The following is a 20266-nucleotide window of genomic DNA, read 5'->3' on the forward strand; positions in this document are numbered from 1 at the left end:
CTGGACAAGCTCTTGGAGCTGTGGCTTTTCATGTTTGCTTTCCTGGAAGGCACACTAAGAGCCTAGATGGCAGCAATACACAAACATTGCGCTTGGTGGAAAACCTTGGTACCTCCTCCCCATATCAGAGCAGACAAGAGTGTGCAGAGTAGCAAAAACTTGAGGGACGAATTTCTTCTTTTTAAGTCTGAGTTCCTGCCATTTAATGCTCCCTGATGTAGACTGAATAGTCTGTGCAATGCTAGCGTTCAGCTTGTCCTTTGCTAGAAAAGCTCAGACATGCAAGAGTATGAATTGCCATTTTGCTCTCTTTCTTCATCAGCTTTATTTCCACAGCGTGTATGAAAATACTTAATTGCTCTGCAAGTCAGGGAGAAGTCTGCACGTTCAGTGTTTGGAGCTATCTTATACAATGACCTACAGCACCTGACATTCTCTGAAGTCCCTCTCAAACCTCCAGGAACATCAAGTAATTTGTATACATGAGATTTACATCCCTGGGACTTTCGTCTGTGAGCTCCTTGACGTTGGATCGCATCCTGTAAGCTACAGCGTGAAGTACTGAGACTGCTAAGTGCCCGATGAAAAATAATTGTACACATCCACAGCATCTTCAGGTAGGTCCTTTTAAGAAAAAATAAAAACATCCACTTTGAGTGCATGGAGGGGAAAACCCAGTGCTGCTGCGGGGTTGTGGCAGCCCGCGCGATGCTGCCGGCAGTGTGCAGCCCCGCCTGGCTGGGCTGCGGGCAGGAGCGGCCGGGGGCAAACAAGTTCAAGGTAGCTTTACAGACCGGGTCACATTGCTTCTGTGTATAAAAAGAGCACAAAGCCTCGCTGTTGGGCAGAAATGCTTTCCTGGGCTGTGGGAGCGTAGCCCTGTGCCTGCTGTTTGCTGCCACAGGAGGGGCACCTGCAGCCCGTGGCCGGCTCCATGGCTGGGGAGAGCCCGGCTGAGAAATTTGGGGGATGTCAGTGCGAGACGAGCCATGCTGAGAGCATCCTGTACCAGATCCTTACGGAAGAGCATCAAAATGAGGCCGAACGGCACCAGCAGTGTCATGGACCTCACCACTCCACAGCAAGAAGCCATTGCTCTTGTGTGGATGAAAGAAGAGTTGTCCTGAAAATGCCAGGAGCCACATGCAGCAGAGCTTCTGGAGTACTCCTGAAGACGTTAACTTTTGTTAGGAACTTGCCTTCTTTTTATCATGTGCCTTGGGAGTATCGGTTTGTCCTCGTACAGCAGAACTGGGCCCCTCTTTCTGACCTGGGCCTGGCACAAGAAAGGATGGATTTTGACCTGCGAGAGGTTTTGGGCCCCAGTTTATTGAAAAAAATCCTCCTCAATCAATCTTCGACAGCTAGCAATGAACCGGGCAGCACATCCCTGGGAACATCCTTAGCAGAAGTTCAGAAGATTAAGAATTTATTGTGGAAATTTTGGGACCTGAACATAAGCACAAGAGAATACGCCTATCTCAAAGGAATTATTCTTTTCCATTCTGGTAAGTTCTCCTGAAAATTACACAGCTGGTTATGTGCCTAGGAGGACATTTGGCATTTTCATTTGTGTATAGACAAATGTTTAGTTTTACTCTTTTTTCTATGAATATAGCTAAATGTTCTCAAAATCTACATCCCGCAATTTAAAGATTTTCTTCCTGAAGCAGTTTATTTAGGTTTCTTAGATGTGGGGAGCAGGTCACCCACTGTAAGCTAAAACAGATTTTATTAAGTTGTAAGAAGTTAACTGTGGCACTTCAGGCTGATTTTCAGTTCATAAGTAATACATCAGCCTCATCCCTGGTGCAGGGAAGGAGGGATGGTACCTGGGTGTGAGTCGTGAATGTGACACTTGTGTGATCAAGATCTCCTTTGTAGCAAGAGCACTGGGGAAGATAAACCAACCTACATCATCTGAGCATCATTAACGAGGCAAAAATACACAGGGCCGAGGTCGCAGGGCTTTGGGTTGTTCAGTTTATTTATCCTTTGGGTATGTCTGCACGCAAAGCCTGGGACAGCAGTCAGGGAGCAGGCTCAGACCAGCGCTTGCATCCTTTTGCTTCTGGTGCCAAGCTGAGCCTCTTTTAGGAAGGAAGGTTGCCCAGGTCAGCACCACAGAGGCAGTGACTCATTCAAAGCTGAGCTCCGAGTCCTCTAAAGTAAATGGAAAGTCTTATTGCCTCCAGCCTGCCCTGGCTCCGGTCCCTCCCTCCACAGCCATCCCTGCTGCTGGCTGTGCTGTCAGCGGCATGCTGTACTTGGGGCTACACCAAAAGGATGCTTGAAGGCTTCAGTTGCTCCACGGTATTTCTTGCGGTGAACGGCTTATAGGCCGCTCAAAGGCTGTAGTGGCTTTGTATTTATTTCCAGTAGGGTTCAGGTTCTGATGCTTTGTGTGTAATGTCAACCAGATGGTTTGTATTGTGTTGAGTGCCTGTGCTGCAGCAGCAAACCAGTGGAATTCGTTTCAGCGCAAGTTGTTTTCTCAAATTTTCACAATAAAATCAGGCTGCTTTATCCAGTGTGATGAGAAGAGGATAAATCCCTCATCTGCAGAGGCTTACACAGTTTAACGAGCAGACGTTTTTATTATCTCTGTGGATAAAATGTAATTTTCACTTAATGAAGGAGAAAGCAGCGGCAGCAGCAGTGTTACACTCTGGATCTGTGCCTTCTGCCGACTGCTGATTCCCTGGAGGCCCAGCAGTCCTTCATGCTGTCTGCAGAGACAGCCGAGAGCTTCAGGAAGACGCCCTGACTCTCAAGTGGGTGACTCTGGGCTGAAGCAGCTGCCTGGGGCTTTTCCACAGCCCAAACTGCCCTTCTTCTACCTGCTTTGCTGCAAACAAATTTGGACAGCTGTTGTTTCACAGTTATTCTTAACGTTTTTTGAACACTTTCCACCAGGCTCAGAAAATGTCTTCTGCATACATAAAGCACATTTTTAGCAGGCCTCTTAGTTTTGGCTTGATGTTTGGCCAAATCTTAATATTTTGCAGGCCTCGGTTCCAAGAGGATTTCAGGCAGTCGCTAGCAACGACAATGCTAAATCCTTCCTGGATCACGGAGTACCTTGCGTACTCCTGCTCAGTGTGGTTTATTTCCTTCTAGGACCACTGAAACTGGACAGGGCAAAGGGAAAGGACCAGGCATGGAGCAGTCCAGAGCTGGGTTATGAGTTAGAGTTCAACAAGGTGCCCAGAAGTATGGCTGTAGCAGCACAGCAAGGCCAGTGTTTGGGCAAGAAACATGAAAAACAAGCACAGCAGGGCTTTCTCTGTGCCTATGCAATCTCTTGGGGCATAGAGATTGTGCTTACTGTCACAAAAAATCCCTTTGGAGAAAGGGTGGTAGCAGGCAGCACGGGGGGTGGGCCCTCATGCTACAGCACAGTTTCCTCGGGATGATTAGGCAGCAGAAACACTAGGCTGTAAAGATAATCCCAGCCTGCCTTCTCTTTCAAGACAGAGGTAGCAATGATTCAGACCCTTGGAGAGAGTGGCGATGAACGAGCCAGGAAATAAGATATTGCTCTTCCTTAGCTCAGTACCTTCAGAAAGGTCAGCGTGTGCACAGGTGAAGGGCCCAGCTGCGAGGTCTTCTCTAGGATGCAGGTAAGAGGAAGAGGAAGGAGCAGGTAGTCCTGTCCCACCGGGCATCAACGGCACGGCACGAAGGTGAAAGTGCTCTTCTTGCTTCTGACAACTGTCTGAAAAGCAGCTGCACTGTAAGGAGATGGGAACTGTGAAAAATATTGCTGCTGTGTAACTCCATCGGGGCTGCAAGAGGACTTCTGTTATAAAAGATGCTCTTCAGAGGGTTGCAGGTCAGCTGGGAACACGCTTGACTGAATATTATTACAACAGATCTCAGAACAAGTTTCTCATTACCTGCAAGTTAAAAAAGTGTTTGATTACATATAAAAGAAGTCCAAACGGGAAAATTGAGCAGATTTGAAGGAATATACCAATTGGAATTTCATCCTGAATACACAAAATCCTGACAACTTCCTTTCCTGTGAAAACTCCAGCACTTGGCACCCTTCTCACAGCCTGCAGCTAGTGGTACTCCTGCGGTACTTTTCCAAACCCTTTATTTCTGGCTAGCCTGCTTGCAGGCTTTGTGGAAGCTTCTTCTCCTCTGGCAGCGATGTCTAGGGAAAAGAGAATTGCTGAAAAAGGGCAGCCAGCTACAGACTGAAAAAAACAACCAGGTTGTTTTTGCCCTACTGCAGGGCAGGAAGGCAGAACCTCCCACACTTAACTGAACAATCCTGCATGTCCCAGTCTAAGCCATTGAGACCCCATCCCAGGCAGGTGTGGAGTCACTCACTGTATGAGATGCTACATGGCCCTGAGGATAGGACAAAACAAGAGGTGGGAGGCAGAAGTCAGCACCTGGGGATTCAAGGCTCAAGGCCATGACTCTGTAAGGCAACAGGCACCATCATTTGCTGAATCCTAATTTATTGAGTGTTTAAAGTTAAGCCTGTGCATCAGCATAATGCATAGACTGGGCCAAGGGGGCTCTTCAGTCTGTCTGTGCACTAATTTAAGTTGTTAAGCATACATACTATAATCTACACAAATGGTAAAAATAGTTAGTACTTGAAATTACTAAATTCAACGACAGCATCAAATAATATGCCCCTGTATAGAGACAGTATCTCTTCTTACTTGCTGTGTTTTAAAATTGTCAATGTCTGTGATGTAGCCTTGATCCAGCAAAGAAAACAGGTATGACTGAAAGTGATGGATGATATCTAAACAGAAAGCATGTTCCAGATTTTACTCAGTCCAGAATCAACAGGATACATAAAAATGGTTCGGGACCAAATGACTAAGTTAAGCAGAAGCATGGCTCAGGTATTTTCTCTTTCCCTCACCCCTTTAGAGTATATACAGATGGAGAGCAGAATACAAAGGTACTAGACGAGCTGTTTTATCTGTCTCTGTGTGTACTCTGAGTCCAGCAGTATCAAACACAGCTATGATGGTGCCCTCTGACAAGCAAGCACAGGACACGGCGTGGTTTGGTGCTGGAGGTGGGTTGGAAGCACGCCAAAGGCCACTGCAGAAAAGTCTTCAGAGACTACAGGTATTTCTGAGCAACACTAGAGACCTTTCCCTCTTCAGAAATGGCTGAGGAAAGGGAGTACAAAACCAGGGAATATAATTCTCTCTCCTACTATTGTGGGTCATGCTACATCTCACAGGGAGCCTTTGTGCTCTTTTTAGGCTGTGTACGAAGGTATCTAGGTAGCATGGAGAACTGCAAGGTCCCAACTTAGTCTAGAGGCAACAACAGAAGGAAGATTGGGTTGGGTAGATGGAAACCTATGACTTTGGACTGCCAGCCTGCCTGCTACTCCAAACCACCATCTCCACCTTGCTGATGTTGTCTACTCATTTTACGTTAGAGCTGGAGTATTTCTACTTATCCAGACTACAGTCTCAGAATAACTTGGTGGATAAATAGTGCTGTAAAGCTTCTCAATCTGTTCCATGTCAAAGTTACCTCGTGTTGCAATTTCAAACCTGAATTTAGTGTAAGGGAATGCTGGATTCCAATGTTCTTACAATGCTGCTAGATGTTTATTCAAATTATTGAACTACACATATATTCTTTTTCCAAAAAGTACATTTAGAAAGTTCTTGTTCTTTTCTAGAGAGAGTAGCACTATAAAGCCAGACAATAATTATGAAGGGTACAGAACTAAAATGTTTACTCAAGATTCGTTGTTTCACGTTTTGTTTTGGCAGGACGTCATGTCCTAAGATGTCTCCCCTATGTACAAACACTGTAGCAGGAAGCTCAGCAAGCTTTGATGGAGCTTATCTCAATGATGTTCAGCAGAAACCTAAGCAGGTTTGCTTGGATACTTCAGCTAATCACCTCTCTTCGTGACATTGATGCAGGATGCTATTGAAGAGCTCTTCTTCAGGTCCATCCTAGAAGAGGCCACCCTAAATGAATTGCTTCTAGTAACCCTATGTATCAAGCCAGACTGGCTTTGAAAACAGATGACCTCTGTGCTCTACAATACCTAATTTTGAAGGTATGAGAACAATCTGAATGTTAAACACATTTCAAACAAATCATTGATGCATTTTTGTAAGCCATATTTATTTTTTGTATGATGAAGTCATCTTGTAACATTTTAGAACTAAAATCAGAGAAATATAAACATTTCAGTGATTCTGTGTGTATTCAAAAATCTTTAGTCTAACTTATCCAAAGACTGTCTTTCCAAGCAAATTCTGCAGTTGTGCTAGGTCCAGCCATATTATTTTCAGTAAGCATTTTTACAACTGGTTAACATATCCTATATGTTTTTGGCTTTCCAGAAGTTTTTGCTTTCAGGAAAAGCAGCAGCAGTAAACTGTATTCAATACATTACCCATCGAAGATGGATAGATACATAAAAGGCTCAGCAATGGTAAAATCAGAATAAAACCTTCCTTTTCCTGGGATGTCATTCCCTGATCTCCCCCTACCCTACTTTTCTGTTTCACTGAAAACGCTAGTCATTGTCTGTCATTACTTGCTGGAGCTTCCCCTTACTAACTCCTTTCCTATAAGTTATTTTTCTAAGTCTTGCACTCAACTGTGGGCATAAAATCCCTCTTATATTATTCACAAAGTCCTTCCCTGACTAAAAAATTGAACCATATGATTCATAAATCTGATGAGCAGACAAAAGCCATTGTTCAGAATTGCTTCCAGGATGGGACTAACAAAGACTGACAGCTACTGTATCATGCCATGAGCTGCAGAACTAATGTAGCCTGGTTTCCTACATATTTAAGACCTTTCCCATTTAGCCCTTCTGGCACCCTTCTATAATTACCATGGCTTCCCTCCAAACAGATGGCAGATGTTCCTTGGACAGCAGAAACGATGAAACGTGGTTTCCTACAGATGTGTACAATCTGTTCCTCCATCTCTCGCTGCACAGGCTCCACGTCTCCTGTCTGGCTGGCTGAAGGAGGGGCAGCACGTGTTAGGGTTGGCATCAAGCAATGTGACTGGTCGTCCATCAGGATAAAAACAACTGTTGAGCTGCAGAAAAGGGAAGCTTCAGCTGCAGAAAGGGAAGCAATTTGTATCTTTCCTCTCCCATTCGTCTTCCAATGGATTTCAGGAAACTTAGAGGAATTTGTTTCTCTCTTAGTTTTTCAGTAGAGGGTCAAATAAAGTTTTGTTTGGCAAGAGGGCTCAAGTTCACCAAATGACAGGCAGGTAGACAGACAGGAGGATAAACAGTATGATAGCTTAATCCATGCTTCCTTAGAAAGCTAAAATTGTAAGAAAATCTCACAGGTATATATATCCACAATATCAACAAATATTTGCAGAGATGGATGTTCAAAGGACCAAAAGAAGACCAATCAAAAAGAGAAGAAGATGAAATTAAAAGAAGAGCTTGCTACCTGGCAGTTTTGACTAGTATACTGCACATTTTTTCCCCACTTTGGTAACTGAAGAATAAATTGTAAAAAAAAAAAAAAAATAATGAAAAAAAGCAAACCCCAAACGAGACAAACCAACTAAACCCATGGGTACTAGTGATAACAGAAGTGATAACATCTGGAGTAAACACAACTTGCCATTTTATGTTACAGGCTAACCAAACATTTTGGAATTAAGATTTGGGGGCTGATGTTCTGTATGAAACCTTCAGTCTAGAAGTTTTCAGTAGTTTTTGTTATAATGGTTCAGCAGTACTTGCCACAGATCAAGTGGTAGGTGGTAACTGGGTATTCCATGGTTAGTTGCTTATGTTAGCGAATAGAAACATTAGTTCCAGAGATTTGCTTTTTGCCTATTATTTTAAAAATGTTCACCCAAGCAATGTATCTCCAGAAACTGTATTGGTACTTTTGGTATCAACAATATCATGTGGTAGTTGAAGTACCAGAAGAGTGACTCTCTCAAAAACCTCCAAGTCCTAACAGCTTCTACCTTCTGGCTACCACAAATGGTCCATGTCTATATGTGACTGTGAAGGGCAGGGCTGCAGGTGTGGGAAGAATGAGAATGGGAAGAAGATCCCTGCTCTGATCTCAGTAATTCCATTGCTCGTGGGGAGAAAGCAGAGAGGGGAAGAAACAACCTCAGATCAGTGGGAACAGTAAGGAACTTTGGATAGTGGAGAAAAGCATAGAGAACATGGAAAAGGAGAAATAGTCATGGGTGGTTAGAGGCAGGAGCAAAAAAGCAGGATGTGGGACAGAAGAAGCTTATTAATCAAGACAATTTCTGTGTATTGTCCAGCTTACCTCTACAAGCCAAAGGCCTGCTCAAGGACTCACTAACAGCCTGAATCCAGGACAGGGTTCAATATTCAGGAGCCAGTATTTCAGGCTATTGGGAGCATATCGGACAGTCTCTGCTTTAACTTTACTTCCTATCGAAATCAGCTTCAAGGTCTTTGACTTTATCCTCAAGGTATGCCATGGCTTCAATTCAACTTGTGTTGAATAGGAGGACACGGTGCCAACAGCTTCCCATGGCTTGGCTCACCTGGAAGGCAACACCGTGCTGGCTGACTGCTCGCTAGGCCTGGCTGGTCTTCGTGCATCCAGCTGCCTGAGAGGAACGCCTCGTGCTCCACGGGAGCAGTGCTGGTTTTCAAGATGGCGTGGATGAAGATCCACCATGCCACAAAGGCTAGGCCTCAAACACTGTGGGGACTTCCACAAAATCTGATACTTATGGACCTCACCTTGTTCTGCTCTGAATACAAGATTCAGTCCTTCAACAGGTCTTTAACATAAAACACGTCTTCTTTAGTACCTACACAATTAAAAAACACAACAACTTTGAGCTAAAGCTCCATATAACCAGACATTCCCCTGCTCACAGGCCTGACAACAGAGAGCATGAATGTTAACGATCATTTGACTGACATCCTGTTAAAGGGGCTGAGATACCTTTGCCTTGCCGAGGACAGAGTATGGACCTCCACATATTCTACTTAAGCTGCTGCATATGAAGGTGGAAGCTGTGAAGACGTGAAGGCAGGCAGGAACAGGTGGTTAAGGATCATGAGCAGAAGCTATGAGGAAAAGCAGGAGCTCTCTTGAAGAAGGGAAGGCACAGCACAAGGCTTTGGAAGTCAAGGGAAATAATGCACTGGAATGGAGAACCAGAGACAGAAATGAACAAATGTCAGTGGGAAGACAAAGGGCAGTTCCCACACCATGAATTCCTCAAGAAAAGAGAAAAAGATGATGAGGAGAAAAAGGTTTGCCACCACTTCCTTTACCTTCTGGAATTGATACGAGAAGCAGAAGCACAGGTTATGTGGCCCTAACATCCACCAGCACTGTGCACATCCATCTCCCTCTAGCGCCCAGGAGGTGACAATATTGCCACCACTTGGTGTGTGAGCTGACTGCTAGAGACCTGCCAAATAAAGTACTCAGTTAGCACTGCCGATGACCCAGGTGGAGCTTTCACTCAGAGACACCTTCTCCTCTTCCCGTTGGTGACTTTTTCAAAACATTGTATGGTGATATTTTTAACTTGTTAGAAGAAACGCACATTTGCAAAATCAGGAATGAAAAAGTAAATTAAATTTGCTTGTGAAACCTTATTCCAGCCTCCTTCTGAATATTATCATAAGCTCTTTTAATGACATGATTACAGCCTTGTATGGTTCCCCCTCAGGGCTGCCTGGGGCAAAGAATGGCCTGTGTTGTGGGAATTAATTAGTTTTGACTGTGCAAGGGGGGAGCCTGCCGTCTGCTAAGCCCCAGCTGCTTTTGTTGCAGAACCGACATTGCAGAACCTGGGTTAAAACGCGTCTGCAGTGCCAAGCAGGGGTCTGACAGCTAAATGGGATGAATGACATCTTACAGAGTGGGGGCAACCACATGAGCTCAGGTGGCTTTATTCCAGTCACTTCAGCGTGGTGAGTGTCCCAGCTTAAAGCTGCAACTGACAGTGCTATGTGGAAAAAAAAGTTTTTGTTTCTCACAGGGGCAAATAAAAGACCTAGAGGTGTGATTTACAGAAGTCAATGAGCTCTTACAGCTGCAAGAGTGATCAAAACAAACTGGTTTCTTCCAGGTTTACTTACAAAATGCCACATAGTGTTGCAAGCACTGAAAAGTCAGTCCCCACGCAGCCAAAATGCAGGGAAGCTTTCAACGGCTCTCATCTTACTGCTTTTATTACTCCTTTGTAAAGCAGGTGCAATTGCATATTGCTCCCTTTTGTGACAGATCTTTAAAGGTATTAATCAATGTCTGTGATGAAGTAGTGAATGCTACACCTGAGCACCTTAGAAAGTCCCACAAAAAGTGAATAATCTGTGGCATACTCCACAGTGCACAGTAAAGCAAAGCAGAGGCCTACATGTTACAGGGAGAGGATGAAAAGAGAAGATACTAAAGAGAATGATTTAGGAAGTACTGAGAGAGGCAGTGATTCTGTGACAAAAGTAACAAACCATTTATTACAGTGGGATCCACCTTACAAATGAGTCCCTTGCACTCTCTCTGGAGCATGGAAAGAAAGACGAACGTGATCAGAGGGAGTCGTGCATCACCTGTCTGAGACAGCTGTCTTAGGGTGAATCACACTCTGAGGTGCTTTACCTCTGCCTATTGATACGGCTGTGGAGCCTACCTGGCCATCTGGGCTTCACTGCTTAACTTTCAGATGGCAAAAGTGAGATTAATCTCACCTTTATGATAAATGCAGAAGTGATCTGGATTCAGTTTGTATACACAATATTGACTTTAAAGACTTCTATTGTTAGCATGCTTGGTTCTGCGGTCCTGATCTTCTTTAAATAGTAGATTTTAGATTTATGTTTCCAGCTAAAGGTGTATTTGTAATAAAGAACAGATATCTGATATGGGCTTGGAAACAAAGATAATTCAGTGATTTTCTTCACCTGACCAGACAGGACTAAGGAGACACACTATTCTCTAAGAAAAGTCATTTATTTTAAGTAATGCCAGGCTTCAAATTACATGGGATATCTCACTCACTTATCTCTATCCTTATTTCTATCAATATTTTTATTTTTTTTAATTTATTTATTTATTTATTTTTCTGTGGAATGCCTTCAGTACCTCTTTAGTAGGAATGAAAGTACTTCATTCAAAAACTAAAATTTCACGTTTGCTAGAAAGCAGTTATGAGTCGTACTCAATCTCAGTCTTAAATATCATTTTATTTGCACCTGAGCCAACCATGGTAGGGTATGGCTATGTGGCAAACGTGGTGCTGTACTTATTAATGTCACACAAGGAAGCATATGCTGTATATTTCCATCATAGATCTACTGATAAAATAGCCTAACTTGGAGAAAAAAACTTGGACGTAAGTTTCTATAATAATGGTATAGGGTAAAGAAACCTCTACTCTTGTAATGACAAAAAGGATCTCACTGAAGACAGCGTTACTAATTGTTCAGAAATCCTCACTCTCTTCCAGTGGGCCAGGACAGGCGAGGGTGAGGCAGTAGTGCAGTTTTGCTTGGGCTTGTTATCAGCTGTTGTCCCAGGTGAGGTTGTGATTTTGAAAGTACAAGTTGTCACCCTTCCTGCTCGCCCCCCTTCCACAAACATACACACACATTGCCTGGGGCAGTAGCAGAAATGTTGCAAGATGAAGCACTCCTCATCTCAGATAAGATAAGAGCTTCTCCACTAAAGGGAGGCACGGTCACAGCTATCTGCTAGCAGGGAATCTTGGGGAGTCGAGAAAACACAAGGTTTCATGTAGCGTGGGAAAGGTCCCGTTTCAGTCACAGAGGAAATGGTGTGAGCCATGTACGCTCACACAAAGATAGATGTTTACTAGGAGGGCAGATCAGAAATTCAGTGTGGCTGAAACAGCAGCCAGGATGGCAGAAGGGGAATTTCCAGAAGAAAGTTTTTTCTTATGCAGTGAAGGACCTAAAAATTTTTTCCCACCAGGATCTTCCTAACAATTAGAAATAATCCTGTCACTTGCTGATACTATACAAATATTTGCTTCCAAATATACAAATATCAGTCAACAGACTGCAACAAAACTTGATGTGGTAGATGGTTGTGGTCACTGCAGTTATGAACAGGGATTGTACTTTTGTGGAGGAGAAATGTAACTTCTGGGAGTGTGATGTGAAGTATGATGACAGACAAGGAAGGGATGCTCTGCCGAGGAGGAACAGTGGCATTATCTCCATTGTACAACATTGTCTAGGAACGCAGCACAACTGGGAGAGCTCTCACAGATTTAGGTCATTTTTTACTGGTGTGTCATAGTGTTGGTGGATCAGACTGATAGAATATGCCATGGAGCTTCACACCTGCATGCAGAAGTGACCGGAGAGGCGTTGCACCTTGCTCCTGACCACGAAGCTACGATACTCTGGATTAGCGAACATTGCTACTACACTTCTTGGATCTCCAGTCCTTTCATATCCAGCTTGTACAGTCTTCTCTGCTACATCCAGCTTGTACAGTCCCTGCACTCTCCGTTTAAGTATTTTTCACACTCCTCTAAGGCACCAAACATGTGAGCCCTGCACAGCCCTCCGAGGGCACAGCGGTATGGATAGGTGTGGATTCCCTCGCCCACACCCCACATTAGGCAAAAGCAGGCCGGTTCAGATCTGAAAGTCATGCATTTGCACAGATTTAGCAGCTTGGGCACAGCCCTGGGCCACTCCAGCTACGCAGATTCCAGAGGTGGGTGGCATCCAGTTGGCTTGGAAAGCAAGTGAGGCAAATACGTGTCTGTCTGCACCTGTCCTGGTCAATATATGAGAGTCAACAGCATCATTATTAGGAAAATAAGATTAGGGCAGGGATTAGGAAGGTCCTCCTACAATATCCAGTCCAGGTTTCTCTTATTGTGGATATCCATTTTATACGTGATTACTTCCTCAAATTTATCAAACTCCACAAGAAAATTTCTAGGATCCATTTGCATGCTCTGTTCCTAATGGGACAGCACCCAGAGCCTTCTGATCTGATGGTTAGGAACTTTCCAGTTCTCATATTTTCTCCCATCTGTTGTTTCCTTCACCTGGAGGTCATTTTGTTTCCTTTTCTATGTCATAGCCTTATGTAGAGCATCATTGCTCTGTCTTAGGCTCCACCTCTTAGCTATCATCTCAGTCACATCTTCCTCTCCTCTATTGTGACTGGCTTCCCTAATTTTTATTTTTATTTATATTTTTTGCCATTCCAGCATCCGTTCACTTTTCCACATCTCCTTCCACTACTGCAAGTTAGTTTCTCAATTTTATTCTTCTCAAATATTTAGTCCTTTTTTTTTCTTTTTTTATAACTTCATCCTTCTTCCTCTTTTTTCCTCTCTTCCCCTTCAGCTTCTTTTCCTAGATCCCAGCCTTATAGAAAGGACGAAAATCCTTAGACCTCCTCCTGCAAATTGCTACACAACCACCCTTTCTGTTTGTTTTGGACAGGTACAGTATTGCTTGCAAGAGTAGTTTTTCCCTTGGTCTTGCCTGTAACAGTCTTTCACAAGAAGCTGAATGTATGCAGTCGTTAAGCAGTAGCTTTGATGGTACCTATGAAACCATCAGTAGGTCTTGTACCACCTCCTGGCACACCTGAAGGAAAACAACCCTAAGCATTCACCTACTGTAACGTAAATCATCCCAGGATCTTGCAGACCTGGCAATACCGAACAAAACTGCTCCTCCCATTTTCTATCTCATCCTGCTTGTTGTCATCGTCTTCTCAGCATGCTAAGAAAAAGCATATTAAAAGAGCATGCATTTTTCTTCCAGCTAATCAAGGAGATGAGGCAGAATAGCAATAACAAAATAATGCTAGGTTCTTTGTGCTTGAAGCAGATAATTTGTCATGTTCTTGCCTTTATTGCATCCCCCTCAGAGAGTAGATGGAAGATACAAAATCACGCAAAGGTTGCTGTACTTTGCCCTCTTGGACACAGCTCAGAAGCAATCAAAAAAATGTTTGTGACAACTCTTGCAAACAACTATAACTTAAAAGGAGAATTCAGTGAGACTGAATCTTGCTCAGGTTGTTACATATCAAAATATGACAGTATCTCAGAACGTATTTATCCTCTCCTGGGGCAGGCTTTCACATCTGATTGTAAAACAATGAAAGGAGCAAAGGCACAACCCGAAGATCTTCAAGATTTGGATCCAGCTGAGTAAGCAGCTCTTGACATTTCTGATATGATTGTGAAGAGTATCATAAGGAAAACAGCCTGGTAAGAGATAAACACTCTTCCTAGCTTCAGGCATGTGGTAACCCACTGTGGATCGTGCAGATTGAAAAGACTGTCTGGAGATCCAAGTATTTGGCAGTACTTATTCTGCAGTTTTAAAATCATATGGCGCGATAAGTGATCAGCTTGATTTTTATGGTTGCTCCTCCTTTCCCTTTTCCACGCAGAGAAGTCAATCCACTCTGCCTCAGTGTTGTGGTTTAGCCCGGCTGGCAGCCAAACACCACACAGCCATTCGCTCACCCTCCCCCCTCCCTCTCCGGGATGGGGGAGAGAAACGGGAAAGTGAAGTCTGTGAGTTGAGATAAAGACAGTTTATTAAGACAGGGAAAAGAATAACAATAACAATAACAATAATAATAATAATAATAATAAAAATAAATAGTATTAATAGTAATAATGTGTACGAAATAAGTGATGCACAATGCAATTGCTCACCACCTGTTGACCGATGCCCAGCCTATCCCAGAGCAGCCGGCCCCCCACCCCGGCTAGCCACCCCTATATATTGTTCAGCATGACGTCAGATGGTATGGAATACCCCTTTGGCCAGTTTGGGTCAGCTGTCCTGGGTCTGTCCCCTCCCAGCTCCTGCTGCACCCCCAGCCTGCTCGCTAGCAGGACAGAGCGAGAAGCTGAAAAGTCCTTGGCTTGGTGTAAGCACTGCTCTACAACAATTAAAACATCAGCATGTTATCAGCGCTCTTCTCATTCTAATCCAAAACATAGCACCCTGCCAGCTACTAGGAGGAAAATTAACTCTGTCCTACCTGAAACCAGGACACCCAGCCATGGTCCATGGCCTTACCCAATGCATTGTAAGACACCAAGCTAGTGAGAGCACGACGGCATCGTCAGTGCTTCCAAGCACAGATCCCTCCAAGTGAAATCCAAGTCAGGGGTCACAATGTGATGCTGACTCCAGGGGCAAATTGTGATGTGCTCACAGCTCGCACTGTACACTGAACTGCGTGACCTACCTGTTCTCCAGAGCCTGGATAGCCCCACTGAACACGACCTCTTCAGAGAAATACGTTTGCTTAGTTTCCCCGTTTTCATTTTTCCAAAGATGGTGATTTTTTGGCCTAGTGAACTATCTACAGGAAAAGCTGCATTTTTCCTGGGATACCCATGGTCTAGAGAACAGGGTGATCTATGGATTGACTGTAAACCTAATCCTGTTGAGTACCAAGACTGCTGCCAGATGCTCAGGCTGATAGCATGCTGAATTAGGTTGAATCCTGTTTGACAGCTTTCTGAAGTCTGTATCTGTGAGAGCTACTTGAGAAGCAAAGGACTGGTTGTTGAAGATGACCCACTTCTCATGCTGACAGCCGTGGTGGCGTGGTGACTGCGATGTGCACAGGCAGTAAGTATTTCTGCTTGAGAGGAAGCTGATTTTCTGCACTGCACATTAATACAGTATGTTGCCTGAGTCATCTCAGAGTATCAGCATTATTATTGGGCTGGGGGTTTTTAACTACTGAAGATTTCTGTTCAGATACGCAGTTTCCCACAGGACTGCCTGTGTCTGGCCTGGGCAGATGCATAGTGCCTGAAACTCCTCTTGCCGAAATACTCAGGCACTAAGATGAAAAATACTAAACACAAATTGAGGCAGACACATTGTAGACCTCACAAATGCTGAGATTACAGCTTGTGTGCTTACTGTCAGTTTTTGTAGGCAACTCTGGGGCTGAACTGAAGCAACAAAGAACTCCTGGCTTCCCAACATGGTTGCTGGGGTCAGAAGAGACACCCGCAGGAGCTCTGTGCATTGCCACCACACATTTTTCTGTGAATAAAGGGTTTCAGTCTGTACTGTCACTCACTTAGGTTAAATCTGCGTTGATCTGAATTCCTCTGCAGATCAGACAAGTCAATAGCAAGTCAACAAAATGTCTCTCGTGTGCTTTTCCTCTTTTCCAGTGTAAGCTTAACAAGCAGGTATGGCAAACTGCATCTGTGTAGTATTTTCTGGAATTGTTACTTCTTACTTTGGCAATCAATTTGAAACATGAACTTATGGAAAAACCTGCACTGGGACTTTCCAGTTAAGCACATGTAACAGTCTGTGGCACAGTTCCTACCAAGAGCACAAGCAGAGAGTTTTAGGGAATAAGATAAATCTCTTAGGGACTGCTCCTGCCAGCGGGTTAAATCTGCATCTTTGGGAAATGCTGACCACAGACATCCATGACTGCCATGATACCACTAAGAGCAGAATTGGCCTCCTGTGCATCAGTGAGCAAGTGAGATATTAAGCAGCGAAGCTCTGCTCAGTGATTCCTGCTACTTACCCTCTCACCCTTTGAAATCTAAACTGGAATCCACTTGGAATTCTCACACAGGGATTATAAAATCAGCAGCCATCTAGAGTTAGAGAAACAAAAGCTGCTGGCAGTATGAATTCCCGTCTTCTTACATCCACCCATCTGTCTGTCAGCCTGGGTATCTAAACCCCATCACTCCAACCCTGCTCTATCTACACTATGTAAAAATCCTTTATTTCTACCTGGACCCCCACAAAAGCCTATTCCTTTCCAACAGTTTAGAATCGCGGCTCCCAAAAGCGAAATTAATTTTCTTGCCTCTCACTAATGGCTGCTGCTGGAATTATCCTGGCCTAGGGGCTACCTTCAGCACTCACATTTAGCCTCACTAGGTGTAGAAGTGGAGATTGGAAGTAGAGATAAAGCTATGATGAGATACTGCTTGTAGAGAACTCCCATTAGGGTGAACATGCCTCAGTTTTTCTCACTTGACAAAAGGCAGAGAAATTAAAGATGAAACAGTCTTGATGAAAGCAGTGAGCCCTGTTTGTAAGTAATTTAATAATTAACTAGACAGAGCTCTTGACAGTTCACAGCAGGGAATAAGTCTGATTCAAAAAGGGTGGAGGGAACGGTCTGACAGAACTGCATTTCAACATATGTATTAAATTCCATCAAGTAAAACTTTATTGTTCTCTGCCACCTAATGGTGTTTGTGAAAAATTACAAATCAGTAAGACAACTCTCAGGTTGTGCTATTTCTAATAGACTTTAGTAAATTTATTTACAGAAAGACCAAGGTTGTGGATAAAAATGTGAACTACTACAGTCCTTCAGGGAGGTCCAGGCTTTCTAATATAGTCTAAATTCTGTGTGTCAGTGAAGTTGTGCTTCTAAATTAAACTCCTACACTGCCTGTGGGTTCATGGATGGAGGCCAGGGTGCCTGCTAAGAGAGATTCTATTAATCTAACACAAGCTTAGGCAAAACAAAACTTAAGCAAAACATACACCTATTTAAGCAACCCTGTATTTAAAAGTTAAAAATAATTAATGTATTTATTTATTTATTTTGAACGAGGCACAAAAATGTTGAACCAAACTTAGATTTAACCATAACCACATGAATTGCACAAGTCAAAAAAGCATATAGGAAGATATACTCTTTTAATGTTAAAAATAAAAGTGCATCTAGACATTTCCGCGGGGATGAAGAAAATGGATTGAGTGCAAAGGGGAAGATTTAGTACCACAACTAACTTCCTGGCTGCATGCAGGTGACTGCATTGGTGCAGACTCCAGTACAACACTGACTGCAGGAGTAGAATCTGAATACTATTCAACACCACAAACCTTTGTAAATTAACCTAGAAAGAAAATGCCTAGATTGTCATGTAACTGCAAAGCTGGTGAAGCAAGAAGGGATAAGTACACAGATTGGAAAAAAAATCCACTTAGGCTGAATGTAGGAGAACTGACAGCTCAGTATGGGATTTTGCTTTCATAAAGTCAGTAGCGCAGGTGTCCCTGGAGTATGATCTGTTGTTCTTGGGTAGCTTTGATTCCTCACACTCTGAATACAGTTCTGTTCCATCATCTCATGTTTGAGAGCAATGAAATGTGGGCCTGGATGCTGCACTGACTCATACAATATAGCCTATCTGGCTATTGATACTGGTTCAACGACTGGATAACTGATACATAGAAATGGATGTCTCTGCACTTATAAGTCAAAATTGTATAACTGTATGGCAGGAGTAAGACTTTTACTTGTTTGGTTGCTGACAGAGTACAAATTCTGCACGTTCAGTTTGCAGAAGTTACTATGAACAGTGCAAGGTCAGTCTGTGGCAAGGTGAACCAAACCTCAAACACGTATTTAAGCCTTGTGGAATGTGTTGCTTTGTACGCTGTTATCTCCAGCGCAGTATCTGCTGGTGGCAGACAGCAATACAGGGGAAAACTGTAGGAAACTCATGTGATACAAACGTGACTTTAGACCACATGACCATTATTTAAAGCCAACTAAACTGAATAAAACCATATCTTCTGACAAAAGGGCTGTGGATTTTCCTTTTGATTTCCTTTTGTGGCACACTTTTATCTTTACACGTGATGAGACAGGGCTTACTATTAATTATTATTATTCAAACCAGAACTAACACTATCAGTCTGAATGAAATAAGCAATTAGTCCTCTAATAAAAACAATAGCAGCAAAACTACGGAATTATGTTTCAGACTTCTCTATAGAGGAGAAATGCTTCATAAAGGCAGGACATTTATACAGACACAGGAACTGCACCGTGCTCTAGGGAAATGATGCCAGAGAAACAGGGGGGCTTTGGCTCAGTGGGTTCCTGCACAAGTTGCTCCGTTGTACTTTTATTCTCCCTTTTTTAACTTCCACTGAACATGACCATACTATAACAAGCAGGTGCCCAAACTGACCAGTATACAGTAGCATATTGTCACAAATATCAAACAGGCATTCTAGCATGTTTTGCATATGTTCTGTGAGATCTACTGTGCCTTCTACAAAGAAATCTAGATTTTGTTTGAAGAACAGAAGTGACGACAATTCAGCATGCTCTCAGGTAAATTGTTCCTACTTTTAATTATCCTCAAGATAAAAATGTGCTCCTTATTTTTCAGGCAAAATGGATTTTATGCTGCTTTTTTGTGCTAGAATTATGAAGTGTCAACTATTAAAAACAATTTCCCTATACAGGTATTTCTAGATTGAGCCGCAGTAGCACAAAGAGCTAAATATGCTTTGTGATTTCAAAACAATTAAAACTGATTAAGTGGGGGAGAGTGGAATTCTCTTCTCATAATTACGAACACCAAAATATTTTATAAAAAATGTTGAATGATGTCTCTGCAGGTAGTCCCTGCTGTTTCTAGTATCACTTCACTTAGCATTAGGAATTACTCATATAATTTCAAAGTGAAATTGTCTTTAACTCAGGTGTGACCATTCTGGTGAATTCTAAAAATCTAAAAGCAACTGGGATTCTGTACAGGCCTAATAACAAAAACAGACAGGCCAAAATCTACAGTTGGTCCTTTCCATGGTATACTTTAGAGAACAGTTCCTGTTATATGTACCCAAGAGAGAGAGGACTCCCTAATCAGCAAAATACCCTCTTTCTGTGAGTGAGGGACTAGGGTGAGGGGAGAAAACAGCTCCAAAGGACCAATAAATTACAGAAAAGGAATGATGAAGCTGATTATAATTAGGGTAGGAGGAAGAGAGAAAACAGCAAAGGAAAAAACAGGAGTTGTGCCAAGACACAGCATCAGCGAGACAAAACTGGTCACTATCACCTCCTACAGGAGGAGGTGGATCAGCTCATTGACTGTTGGGGTAGCCATTTGAGACTTTGATGAACCACAAAGCAGTGAGGAAAACTGACAGCAAGACTATAGCATGACTGTTAGAATTTACAAGATAAAAACAGTGAAACTATACCCAAAGTAATGCAGGAGAAATCATCTGGATTTCATCTACATCATCTGCAGATGTAAGTAATGTAAGTAAAACAATACACACTGGGAAATGTAAGAAGCTCAGAAGGAGTCTAAGATTCAGCTACCAGCTATTTTCAAATCTGGGGAGATTTTGTAGTAGAATGATAGATATGGGGCTATATGCTCATGTCAGAGTCCAATACTTGAAATTAGTTCACAATTAGATCCATGTCGATCCTAAATATCACCATGGACTTCAAAGACATTACATCTGGAT

The 20266-nt window shown here is 43.0% G+C and overlaps 1 protein-coding gene across 1 annotated transcript; it reads left to right on the forward strand.

Moving 5' to 3' along the window:
• The first annotated feature begins 934 nt into the window (after window positions 1-934).
• Window positions 935-5938, forward strand: LOC118254332 (nuclear receptor subfamily 0 group B member 2-like). The gene is given in 2 exon segments (XM_035559496.1): window positions 935-1512; window positions 5788-5938. Coding segments are annotated over 2 exon segments (729 nt in total).
• Window positions 5939-20266: the final 14328 nt, after the last annotated feature.

This window comes from Cygnus atratus, chromosome 3 (genome assembly GCF_013377495.2).
Source record: "Cygnus atratus isolate AKBS03 ecotype Queensland, Australia chromosome 3, CAtr_DNAZoo_HiC_assembly, whole genome shotgun sequence".
Taxonomy (NCBI): Eukaryota; Metazoa; Chordata; class Aves; order Anseriformes; family Anatidae; genus Cygnus; species Cygnus atratus.